The sequence below is a fragment of the Mauremys mutica genome, chromosome 8, assembly GCF_020497125.1.
Source record: "Mauremys mutica isolate MM-2020 ecotype Southern chromosome 8, ASM2049712v1, whole genome shotgun sequence".
Lineage (NCBI taxonomy): Eukaryota > Metazoa > Chordata > Testudines > Geoemydidae > Mauremys > Mauremys mutica.
Genome location: NC_059079.1, coordinates 74,566,073 through 74,578,515, shown reverse-complemented (window position 1 = coordinate 74,578,515; position 12,443 = coordinate 74,566,073). Strand labels below are relative to the sequence as shown.

General features: G+C 41.6%; 1 protein-coding gene across 10 annotated transcripts in view; it reads left to right on the top strand.

The window, feature by feature from the left end:
• The window catches only part of ANKHD1 (ankyrin repeat and KH domain containing 1), a 182,546-nt gene that overhangs the window by 50,109 nt on the left and 119,994 nt on the right, over positions 1-12,443 (top strand). For all 10 annotated transcript variants that reach the window (XM_045027030.1, XM_045027032.1, XM_045027031.1 and 7 more), the window contains exon 3: positions 11,920-12,076. In XM_045027030.1, coding sequence (XP_044882965.1) covers positions 11,920-12,076 — 157 coding nt within the window. The remainder of the gene's footprint in view (positions 1-11,919; positions 12,077-12,443) is intronic.

Below are 12,443 nucleotides of genomic sequence, written 5' to 3'. Positions count from 1 at the left end.
GAATAAGTATTTAGGTAAGTATGGAATCTTTTCATTGCGTGACCAACATGACTGATCCTAAATATAAAGGTCAGACTGAGCCCGAACAGGTGGAGTGGTAGCTGAATGGGTAATGGAATGAAATCCAGCGTTCCTTCCTTCCCATCTGTACATATGAAGATCCTAGATTTACAATAAACTGACAACATCCTTTGCATCTGAATTGTAAATTTTTAAGAACTGCATTGCTGTCTAGTTAGCTCAACTTCAGTGGTGTTTTTGGCGTATTTGGTGTAGTTTAGCGTCAATTTTTAATAGGCCTGGTGTAGAAAAAGCAAGTGATTTTTTTCCAAGTATCTCACATTCGGCCAGATACAAAAGCATGGTAGACCTAATAAGCTAATAAACTGTGGTCTCTTATCATTATTCCTCTGATTAATTACAGAATTGTTAACTCTTCTTTTAGGACAAAATGCCTTTTTATGAATTTTTTTTCTTTATAAACATAATTATCTTAAAGCATGTGGTGTTTCAATTAATAAAACCTTAGTGGTTTTTTTCAGGTTGAGGCAAACCAAAACTGCATCACACCATGCAGGTTGCAGAGTTTATGAACCCTGAAGTTCTTTGAACTTTCAGGCTTGGTACACTTGAAGTACCAAGAGTCAAGGACTGTTGGAATAAATGAAGCTTTTATTTAGTGTCTAAGTGAAATCCAAAACACGTAGGTAGAAGAGCAGATGATAAATAGGTAAGGGGGGAAAAAAATAACACAGGCATTGCATAGAACAAACAAGGGCAGTATTTTTATATTAGCATTTCAGAGAAGCTCATTTTACTTCTTCCCTGGCCAGATTTACCAGAAGAGGGCACCTGACTCTGCTTAGTAGCCAGTCAGAGGCAGTGATTGATGAACTAAATAGACCTACATGCAAGGTCTCATTAAGGTGGGTGCCAAGCCCAATCACCTTATCCTTCTACCTTAACCTGACCTACTTCAGGCAATTGGACAGATGCTCCATAGTAGTGGGTCTCAACCTGCAGGCCACTTGTAGCCCAATCAGCACACAGCTGCGGCCCATGTGACAACCTCAGGGCCGTACAGGTAGTATATATGTTGTGTGGATGTGGCCCACGTAACACACAGAGCTTCATATGCAACCCATGATAGTAAATAGGTTGGGAACCACTGTTCCATTGTCTCCCAACTCAACAGCAAGTCTAAGGATCTGTGCACTAGGAAGTTAGTGGCCAACTTTCACAAAACCGTGTGAGTCAGATCAGCTGTGGGCCTCTGTAGTTGTCTAGAGGTTATATAAGACACCAGAAAATCCCAGTCTATGCTCTTCATGGTCGCAAATCAAGATTTCTCTCTGGCCCTAGTGTGACACTATCCTTTTAATTACCAGTAGCCTTGTGGGCAGGAAGATCCTTTAGTTACATTCATGGCAGGCTACATTTCTGCAAAACTTCTGAATTGCTTCTTCATTTAAGAGAAGAAACCGTTTTTAAGCCTTAAATTAGGCTTTGTTGAACTGCATGCATGACTTCCTCCCAGTTAATAAGGCGTATATCATTGCTTTGGAACAGAAGTAAAACAATGAATTCTTGCTAAATCTGTTCAGTTCTAGGTTCCACATCTTTAAACCCAGAGCCCTTAGGAACAAGGAAAAGTTGGCAGACATTGAAGGGGTGTAAAAACAAAAACAAAACAAAAAAAAAACCTTCTCCAAAAAGCAAGACAGGTTATCACTTCAGATAAATTAGGTTTATATTGCCTTAGATTCCTGTTGGATCCACTACTGGCTTTTGTAGCCCCTTGTTACCACTAGGGCAGGCTGCTGCTGTCTTTTAGTATGCAGCATACTTGGGGAAAGTAGTTCTGTCCCCTTTAAAGGGTAATTGTATTCTTGTTGCCTCGTTCTTCATCCCCAGCTGGTATAGACAATAAAAATGTAGGAATTGCTTCAGAAAGTTTTTATAGGATTGTTTTGTTTTATTTGTTCCACACACAGTCAGTCTAACCAGCTTTCCCTATGTTGGAATACTAGATATAACTCTTGGCTTCTGTTTCAGAGTTCACTGTATTGAGCAAATAGAGATTGAGAAACACATTCATTACATTGGAAGCTGGTATACTTGCATGTGACTTAGAGCCTTCTAGGCTAGGAGTCGTAGTTTTTCTGTAAAAGTCTTGATCTTGGAAGATGACTTTGGGTGGGCATTGGGAATTCTTCTTCCAAGGGCATTTTTCTTGGGAAATTAGTGTTGCATTAACTGAAGTCATGGGGCCACTTGAAAAACTCAAGTGCAGTAAAGTGGCTTTACTGTCCACAAGTTCTGAAGGAATTGTGTGTGAAATAATGGAGATAGTGATTAGCATATGTAATACATCCTTAAAAGCAGCATTACTCCGTCAGCATATTTCCAGTCCACAGAAAAGGAGCTAAAGGAGATGCTGTGAATTAGATTGAAGAGCTTTACTTCTATTTTAGGGACATGGTATAGTTCAGTACACCTCTACCCCGATATAACGCTGTCCTCGGGAGCCAAAAAATCTTACTGCATTATAGGTGAAACAGCATTATATCGAACTTGCTTTGATCCGCTGGAGCGCATAGCCCCACCCCCCGAATTCGTGTTATATTGGGTTGCATTATATCGGGGTAGAAGTGTATAGTGTAGCTTCACCTGCTATGATCAAACCAGCCTGGCTTATGAATGGAAAATCCTGCCTTCTGAGTGGAAAAACTAAATAAAATAAAGTTGACACTGGTTGTCACTAACTTGGACTATCAAAAGTTTTTGATCAGTTCTTGCCAGAAGTGCAGAAAACAAGAAAGGGGAGCTTTTATGAGTGGAAATGAAATGATAACCTTTTAAGGATCAGTATTCCATTAGAGAAATCTTACAAATGATTTAAAATAGGACTTTTTCCATAATCCTCTCTGACTTGTTGGAGGCGTAAACTAGCAAAATAAAAACTGGTCATATGCTGATGAACTGTAAATGCAGAGTCCTCTGGGGAAGGCCAAGATGATGTCACCTACTCAAAGTCCTTCTATTGTATGGCAGTAGTTAAAACTGGACAATTTTCCAGAAGCAGGTTGAGTGTTGTACACTATGATGCCAGTAGAGTTTTTCTGTCCTTTTCATTCATCTCTGCTTTTATTCCCTCTACAGGAAGAAAGTGCTGAGAGAGTCAAGGCACTGAATTTGGTTAGGAGTATTATGGGACTTGCATAGGTATATGGCCATCAGGAAGTTTAGACTTGAAATTAGACGAAGGTTTCTAACCATCAGAGGAGTGAAGTTCTGGAACAGCCTTCCAAGGGGAGCAGTGGGGGCAAAAGACATATCTGGCTTCAAGATTAAGCTTGATAAGTTTATGGAGGAGATGGTATGATGGGGTAGCCTAATTTTGGCAATTAATTGATCTCTGACAATTAGCGGTAAATATGCCCAATGGCCTGTGATGGGATGTTAGATGTGGTGGGTTCTGAGTTACTGCAGAGAATTCTTTCTTGGGTGTCTGGCTGGTGAGTCTTGCCCACGTGCTCAGAGTTTAGCTGATCGCGATATTTGGGGTTGGGAAGGAATTTTCCTCCAGGGCAGATTGGCAGAGGCCCTGGAGGTTTTTCACCTTCCTCTGCAGCGTGGGGCACAGGCCACTTGCTGGAGGATTCTCTGCACCTTGAAGTCTTTAAACCTTGATTTGAGGACTTCAGTGGCTCAGACATAGGTGAGGGGTTTGTTGCAGGAGTGGGTGAGATTCTGTGTTGTGCAGGTCAGACTAGATGACCATAATGTCTCTTCTGACCTTGAAGTCTGACTCTATAGGTCTAGAGATGGCCAAGACTAATTTTTCTTCTAAAGGAGAAAAAATCAGAGGGACTGGGATGTTTCTAACATTATGAAAGTTGGGGAACTGATCAGTAGCTCATCTTTTATCTTGTCCCATAATACAAGAACACTTGACTAAAATGAAAGGGCAGTGAGTCCAGGTGGATGGCTTTGATTTCTAGAATGTGTATGTATAGCTGAGCTTTCTGACAGAAGCATAGGTCCTGAGTTTTAAAGACATAGGTGGGCTCCCATCCTCGAGTGGAGACATCCATTACTAGAGTCTTTGTAGGTAGAAGTGCAGAGAAGGGTACTCCACTGCACACTTCAATAGGGTCTTTCCAGCAATTAAATGAGTAGGAGGATTTCTTGTGGGACACTGACCATCATGTTTGTGGTATGTTAGATACAATGACTTTAACTACAGTGATATGGAGCATAGGTTAAGTCTGACAAATTGTCACATAGGTGCATGAGATTGTGTCCCCCAAAAGCCTGAGGCATGTTCGCATTGATGTCTTTGGATGAGCTTTAAGTTATTTTGTTTGAATTTCACTATAATACAAAATCTTTCTTGTGGAAAATAGATTCCAGGTCAGTGAAAGTTAACTCTGCTTGTATGAAGTCTGTGCGGAGAGAGCATCTGTGGACTTCTCTGATTTTCAGGCCCAGTGTGGCAAAGAGCTGTTTTGAACTGAACTGGTCATTTGTGGGGGTTACCTTCCTCGGATCAACCTTTGAGATGGGGTAGTCATTGAGATAGGGTAGAAATGGATTCCTTGTCTCCTTAGTTGAGCTGCCACAACTGCCAAGCATTTGGTAAATATCCTTGGTGCTGTGGAAAGGCCAGGACCCTGTTGTCGTGAGAGGCTCCTACTAGGAATCTGAGGTGTATATCCTGTGAGCTGGATGTATGGATATGTGAAGATAGACATTTTGGAGGTCAAGAACTATATATCAGTCTTGAGGATCTAATGAAAGAATTATGGAGGCCTGAGTCACCATCCTGACTTTGAAACAATCTATAAATTCGTTGAGATGTAGAAGGTCAGAATGGGACACCAACTCCCTTTCTTCTTTGAGATGAGAAAATAATGGAACTAAAACCCATGCCCTCTGAATCCTAAAGGTACCTTTTACTCTGCTCCCAGTTGGAGAGGGGAGTCAACTTCCTGTTTTGACAGTATTTTGTGAGACGTGTCCCTGAAAAGGGATGGGGAAGAAGGGACTAGAACTGGATAGAATAACCCTTGAGAAAAAAATTCTGGACCTCCTGGTTTGAAGTGATCTGAGTCCAGGCTTCCCAGAAATAAAAGATAGTTGACATAGCAGATCAAAGAGTGGAAGAAGGGAGATACTGGAGCAGAGGTGGCCAACCTGTGGCTCCAGAGCCACATGCGGCTCTTTAGAAGTTAATACGTGGCTCCTTGTATAGGCACTGACTCCGGGGCTGGAGCTACAGGTGCCAACTTTCCAATGTGCCAGGGGGTGCTCACTGCTCAACCCCTGGTTCTGCCACAGGCCCTGCCTCCACTCCACCCCTTCCTGCCCCCTCCTCTGAGCCTGCCGTGCTCTCACTCCTCCCCCTCTTCCCAAGCCTCTTTCACACCACAAAACAGCTGATCAGGAGGTGCGGAGAGGGAGTGGGAGGTGCTGGTCAGTGGGGATGCTGGTGGGCAGGAGGTGCTGTGAGCTGGGGGGGGGAACAGGGGAACTGATGGGGGGTGGGGGCTGCTGACTTATTACTGTGGCTCTTCGGCAATGTTCATTGTTAAATTCTGGCTCCTTCTCAGGCTCAGATTGGCCACCCCTGTACTGGAGAAAGTCTGTCAGACTCTCAACACTGGTGTCACAACAACTGCGTGGTGGAAGTTGTGAATTGTGTAGCAACAGAGGAGTCGTCTGAGGGTAGTAATTGCTTGAAGCCCTACTTCTTCCTTGGTTGTGCCAAAGCCCTCTGCAACCGGGGCTGGCACATTTGCTTTATCCTATTTTTGTCAGTGTCGCTCTTTCCTGCACCGTAGTGCAGTGGAAGATTGTTCAATGAGTAGCTATTCAAGGTGTTTGGTTTTGTCTTGTACTGCAGCAAGACTATCACTTGGGGCTTGCTACACATGGACTTACTACTAGAAAAGAATATGAGATGAAGACAGTCTTGTGTGGATAATGAGAGAAATTAAAAGCATCATTGTTAGCACATCTCTGCATAGCATCTCACCTAAATTTGGTAGTAGGGTGTAAATATCCTTAGATTTTTACAAGCCAAAATTAGATACAAAAGACACAGGTAGAATTTGCAACATTTTGTTGAGATGACAGCCTCTAACTGCCTGGGATGGGGATGGTTATTTTGTACCAGGGTGTCAAGTATCAGAGGGGTAGCCGTGTTAGTCTGGATCTGTAAAAGCAGAAGAGTCCTGTGGCACCTTATAGACTAACAGACGCTATGCAGACGAAGTGGGTATTCACCCATGAAAGCTCATGCTCCAATATGTCTGTTAGTCTATAACCAGTAGGCAACCTATGGCACGTGTGCCGAAGGCGGCACACAAACTGATTTTCAGTGGCACTCACACTGCCCGGGTCCTGGCCACGGGTCCAGGGGGCTCTGCATTTTAATTTAATTTTAAATGAAGCTTCTTAAACACTTTAAAAACCTTATTTATTTTACATACAATAGTTTAGTTATATATTATAGACTTATAGAAAGGGACCTTCTAAAAACGTTAAAATGAATTACTGGCACGCAAAACCTTAAATTAGAGTGAATAAATGAAGACTCGGCACAGCACTTCCGAAAGGTTGCCCAACCCCTGGTCTATAAGGTGCCACAGGACTCTTGGCTGCTGTACCAGGGTGCAGTCCCTCAACTTACAGTACTCAATCTCTTGTTATCTATCTCTGTCTGAAAGTAAATTTAATGCTCTGCACACACCCCTTTAGCTGCTGAAAGGGAAGAGGAGCACTATCTATCTCTTCCTTCATGCCTCCTGGCTACTGGGAGGAACAGAGGAAAGAAATCTATGCTCCCTGTCACCAATTTTTTGTGGCCACCTCTGAAATATCTCTGACGCCTGCCTCTTCTGCTGTTCATAGCTTTGCTAGGCAGCAGAATAGATATGATTCTTTAGTTACACTGTTACCCACAAGGTTCTTGAGTAACAGCAGAGAAAGTCTTGTTTGACAGTTTTGCCAAAGAGAAGCAGTATGAAATTATCAACAATGTAGCATTAAAGATGTCTATGTGCAGATTTAAGAAGAAAACAACTCCATTGGTTTACACTTTGAAAGTTCTCTGTGATATTGTAATTTCTTACATTGGAAGGTAACAGTCGGAAACAACTGAGTGCACTTGCAATATGGCTTAGCAGCTAGAAACAAGAACGACCACCATGTGACTAGCCAGATCTCTGCAGACCACTGGCAAATAACCTGCATACCCATAGTGATCAATGGACAGTTTCACAGCTGCTTCTTTGAAGCATCAAGTATAGGTCATGGCTGTCCGCAGGACTAGGTAGACTAATGGTCTGATCTTGCGTCACAAATCCTGCAATTGTAAGAATAATTGAAAAAGCAAAAATGAATGGAGAGAGTTCTAAAGGTAGATACAATAAAACTGAAAACAGTGCAGGTCTCTTGAGGGATAGTGAGGCATATAGTAAGAGAAGGCAGATATTACTAGGAAAGTATTTTCTAGCGCACCGATAACTAAGGCGCATGCTAGAAACAGAGGAGTTGCCTGTGGGCAGAAGATGAAAGAGTGCAACAAAGAGTAACACCAGGTAAAAAGAATAAGCCAATGCAACTTTAAACGTACCGGGTTTCATGATAAAGCAGCAAGCCTTCTAAGGGTATGTCTGTACTACCTGCTAGATCGACAGGCATCGATCGATCCAGCAGGGGTTGATTTATCGCGTTTAGTCTAGACGCGATAAATCGACCCCCGAGTGCTCTCCCGTCAACTCCTGTACTCCACTGCCATGAGAGGCACAGGCAGAGTCGACGGGGGAGCGGCAGCAGTCAACTAACCGCAGTAAAGACACCGCAGTGAGTAGATCTAATTATATCGACTTCCGCTATGTTATTCACGTAGCTGAAGTTGTGTAACTTAAATTGACACCCCCACACTGCCCCCAGTGTAGACCAGGCCTTAGAGTATAAACCACTGCTATTGGGGGGCGGGGTTTCTTTCCAGTTTTGATAATTCTCTGGAAATCTAATTACTTGGCAACAAAAGAGATGCTAACATGATACTTTAAAACTTGATGTAAGGTTGGACCTGGGAAATAAGATACATGAAAATCTGATCATCATATGGGGCAAGGTCAGGGATCTGCAGCTTACTAGCAAAGTACAGTTTTGGTTAGTTTATTCTAAAACCCAATTTCTTTGAAGAAGTGATGATAGAGTTGTGAAAGCAGTGGAAATAATTTACTTTATCTTCAAGGAAACTTTTTATATAGTATTTTGTGAAAGACCAGTGTAAAATTAGCAATTATAATACAACTTGATACATTACTAAAGTGTTAAATATATGGTTACTGGGTAGATGTGACTAGAGTGAATTATGAAGATAATGCGAGGATTGCATTAGGCTCCTGTCTTGTTCATAGTACCTGGTAGATGGCGTATGCAGCTACTGTACAGACATGCACATGACTAGCTTTGGAGAATTTGTCCCAAACAAAAGGGAGGCGGGATTCAAAAGAACTTGGAAAAACTGAGTGGGGTTAGAAGCATGGGAACAGAAGTGTGTTGTATGTACTAAATTTCTAGACGATGTAAAACTTTAAAGATAAGGTTGAAAAATAGTTGCATATTACAGGTTCAGGACAAGGAGTTGGGGGAGGTGTTATCCAGTTTTAGACTGACAGATTTTTAACAGTTGGGAAAGTAAACTGAATCCTGGATGTATACAGGTATAAAGCATGTCAGGAGATCATAGTCCTGTTCATAGAGAATAAGGTATTGAGGGTATTGAGCAAAACTTATTATATATTATAGGAAGGATATCAAAGAATTCTGAAGAAACTACAGAAATGGGTATCAAAGATAAGGAGTCTCCAAGGTGTTAGAGAATTAGTGGAAGCAGAAACTAGAAAAGAAGCTTGAGAAAAACCTAAATATATTTAGTGTTGGGAAGCTTATGTTGCAAGTTGGAAGGTAATCCCCTCAAGTATACAAACTTGAAGTGGGAAAGGACCTGTCACTTAGGACAGTTTCTATAGCACAAGCTTCCTAAAGTAACAGGGAATTGGGGTGGGGGTAAGGATCTAATTGTGTACAGACAGAAAGGAGTTGCCATTTAAAAAGTCAGATTTATCAGCTGTTTCCTCACTCTGCTTTTTGAGAAACGGCTGTGTGGTGACAGTGGGTAAACCTGACTTATTAATGTTTCTGTTACAGCTAATATACTGTGGGGGTGGGGGAACACTGCTTGGTGAGCTTAGTCATACAAATAGGTAACATGTCAATGTAAACATCACAAGGACACCTCCTGAGCTTGAGTGCTGTAGTGTACGGCTAAAAAGAGAAAATTGTTATCAAATCACATGCCCATCCATCGTCTTCCATTATTTTAAATCTTAATTTTTGTACTTGATTTTCATTTTTAAAAATTGACGTCAGTCACATGAAGCATGCAGACAATTAGTCACAGAAGAAAAAAGCTGTCAGAATGTAGTCTGTCTTTAGCCTAGTGTAATCATTTTGACTACGTCAGCCAGGTTTGCTGAATTTGGCCCACTGTTTTAAAATGTATTGTTCTGAATAAATATTCATACACACAAATGGTAAGGCGTCTTAATATCTTTTCCTCCATCCAAACAAACACCATACCAGAGACTACACCACAACTAACTCTGCCCCATTAGCGATGCTAGTCTCCTTGCACTTCTGCAAATTTCCCATCCCATCGCAAATGGATGAGATTGCTCTTCTCCTTTTATATCCTTCCCTTTGCTGCACAGTTCTGGTTACTAATGCTAGACTCAGGGTTACAAGCTGGGAAATATAGAAAACAGTTGAATTTCAAAAGAATCAGAAGGTGTACATATGGCAGCAGTGTTAAGATTTCTGAAATGTGTTGTCCAGAATCACTTTCACAGGTGTTTCATCTTTCTGGTGTGGCCCTGGTTACACCTGTGATTAAATAGCTGCTCAAGCCACTCTGTTGCTTAGCTTATTAAAGATGACCTACATTTGCTACTGTTGAATCAGTGTGTTAGTTTCTAGTAATGTGTAAACCAGCGGTTCCCAAATTGCTCATGCTGTTGACCTCCTTTAAACTCACCTCTGTTCACATGACCCTCCTGATACCTTAGTTGTCAGGTTGGCTTTGCACTCCATCTTAACAGTTTACTTTGAAACTTTTGAGTGGGTAGCCAGGCCTGGATTAACCAATGTGACTCGCACAGGGCCTCTGTCTCCTGGGGGCCCTCGAACACCAAACCAAAAAAAGGGTTGGGCAACCAAGGGCCACATCCAGTCCACTAGATCCTTTTAGTTGGCCTGCTGCCCCATGTGCTGAAAGAAAGGGATTCCATCAGTCTCCCTCCCTTTCCCATGCTTTTGCTGCTTGCCATAGGAAGGCATGCTTTGAGTGTGTTGTATTTTTCTGGCAGCACATGGCACTTCCTAGCTTTCCTGGCTGGCTACAGCTGTGGGTGTGAGAGCGCTTTATGGGTATGATCTGTGCAGCATTTTGGAGCAAGCTTCCTAGCTTGGGTCAGCCGATTCAGGCACTGAAGCCCACCCTCTTTCCTAGGATCAGAGCCTGAACCCCCACCAGAACCACAACTTGAAACTGCTGTCTATAGAGCTATATAAGAGGGGAGCACTAGCATGAGCTCCACTAGGCTGAGTCTCTGGGTCTAGGCTGGGAGATTCAGTCCAAAATGCTGTCCAGACATACCCTAATGCTCTAATAGCAGATGACACTACCCTGGTGGCTGTTTATTTAGAAGCTTTCTTGCATCTTTTTTTCCCTTGTCTTATGACCATCCTGGTACTTTTTCAGGGCCATCCTGTGGGTCATGATTGACAGTTTGGGAACCACTGCTGTGAACTATTACACTGTAATTCAGTATGTTACCAGACACTTGACTAGTAGCATGTTTGTACTTGAAGATTTAAGTCTATGCTGCAAGTACAACTGTGCCAGAATGTTTACATTTGTCGAATAGATGGGGCCTTAGCTCTGAGTATGTCCTTGGGTACAACCAGCTATGCGGGATAAGCTTCTATAGTTGTACCACACAGGGGTATCAGCAGTGAAAAAGTTTTCATTGTTGGCATTTGAGTGGCATTGAGATTGAGGTAAGTTTCCCTTTCTTTTGGTGCTATTGTATGCTAGTCTGTAGATTCAGAAGTGCATCAGTTTGTATCATAAAGGTCAACTACACAACTGGTACTAAACTTTTTTTTTAAGAAATGGATTAAAAAATTTACTGGGGATAAAAATTACTATACATAGTCATTGGGGAAAAAAATCACCCTTTTACTACATTGTGGAGTAAGATACTTTATTTTGGTTTTATCTGGTTCTCTGCACTTGAGTACATTAAGCTACTTGAAGATCAAACAAATAGTTTGTTAAACTTTTTTCAAGTTTGTTAAAAGCACTTATCCTTGTTAACTAAATCCTCAGGAAGCTTTTATGTTTTTTACTTCCTAAGTTGTGGGGAATGTGGGGAGGGGGAGGCATCTGAAAAAATTGGAGTAGAAAAATGTTCTTCAAATTCTGATCATCTTAAAGAAGCCAGATGGCATTACATCAAAGCTTCCCAGACATTCACTTTTAGACTTGTTTCCCATGCTTGTTCTCCACCCCAAGAGTGTTTTCAAAAGGTATAAGCTTGAAATTGGGGCATATAATAGAACTGCAAATAAACATAGCTTTGTTGCTGCTATACTATAATTAAATTTTCAGATTATAAAAAAAAGTTATTTTAATTATATTTGATTTCCCAGCATGTTTGCAGATGACTTTTTTTTACTAATAGTGCATGTGACTGAAATTTTAAAATAGTGTCTTTGCATTTTTTTTGTGTGACTTTCATACTAACCTGACTGATGAACGAACAAACACTGAAGGAATTGGTAAATTGTCCACTGCCGATGGTAAAGCCTTCGCAGATCCTGAGGTGCTCCGAAGACTGACTTCATCTGTCAGCTGTGCGTTGGATGAAGCTGCTGCTGCATTGACACGGATGAGAGCAGAGAACAATCACAATGCAGGACAAGTGGACAAGTATGTAAAGGCTTACATTTTCATATAATTTAAATTATGGTATCTAAATTGTATATTTGAAAATGATTTTTTTACATTTTGGATTTAATTACTTTTGCAGTTCCCACCTCTCGGTCACATAAATCCCTTGCTAGTAGTAGCAGCAGCCGTGTTCTTCAATCTCAGGGCATTGCACACCTTACCTCAAACTGTTAGCTAGGGACTGTAGCAAGGACAGTGTAATAGTGCGTTGTAGCATCCTTCCTTCTCTTAACATTTTGAGAAAGTTGCCCTTCTTCCCATTCGGTGTGTGATGTTAGTCTCTCCTGTACAAAAAACTTCTTTAAAAAAAAAAAAAAGCTTGCTTATAATGGAAAGCCAGCCTCAC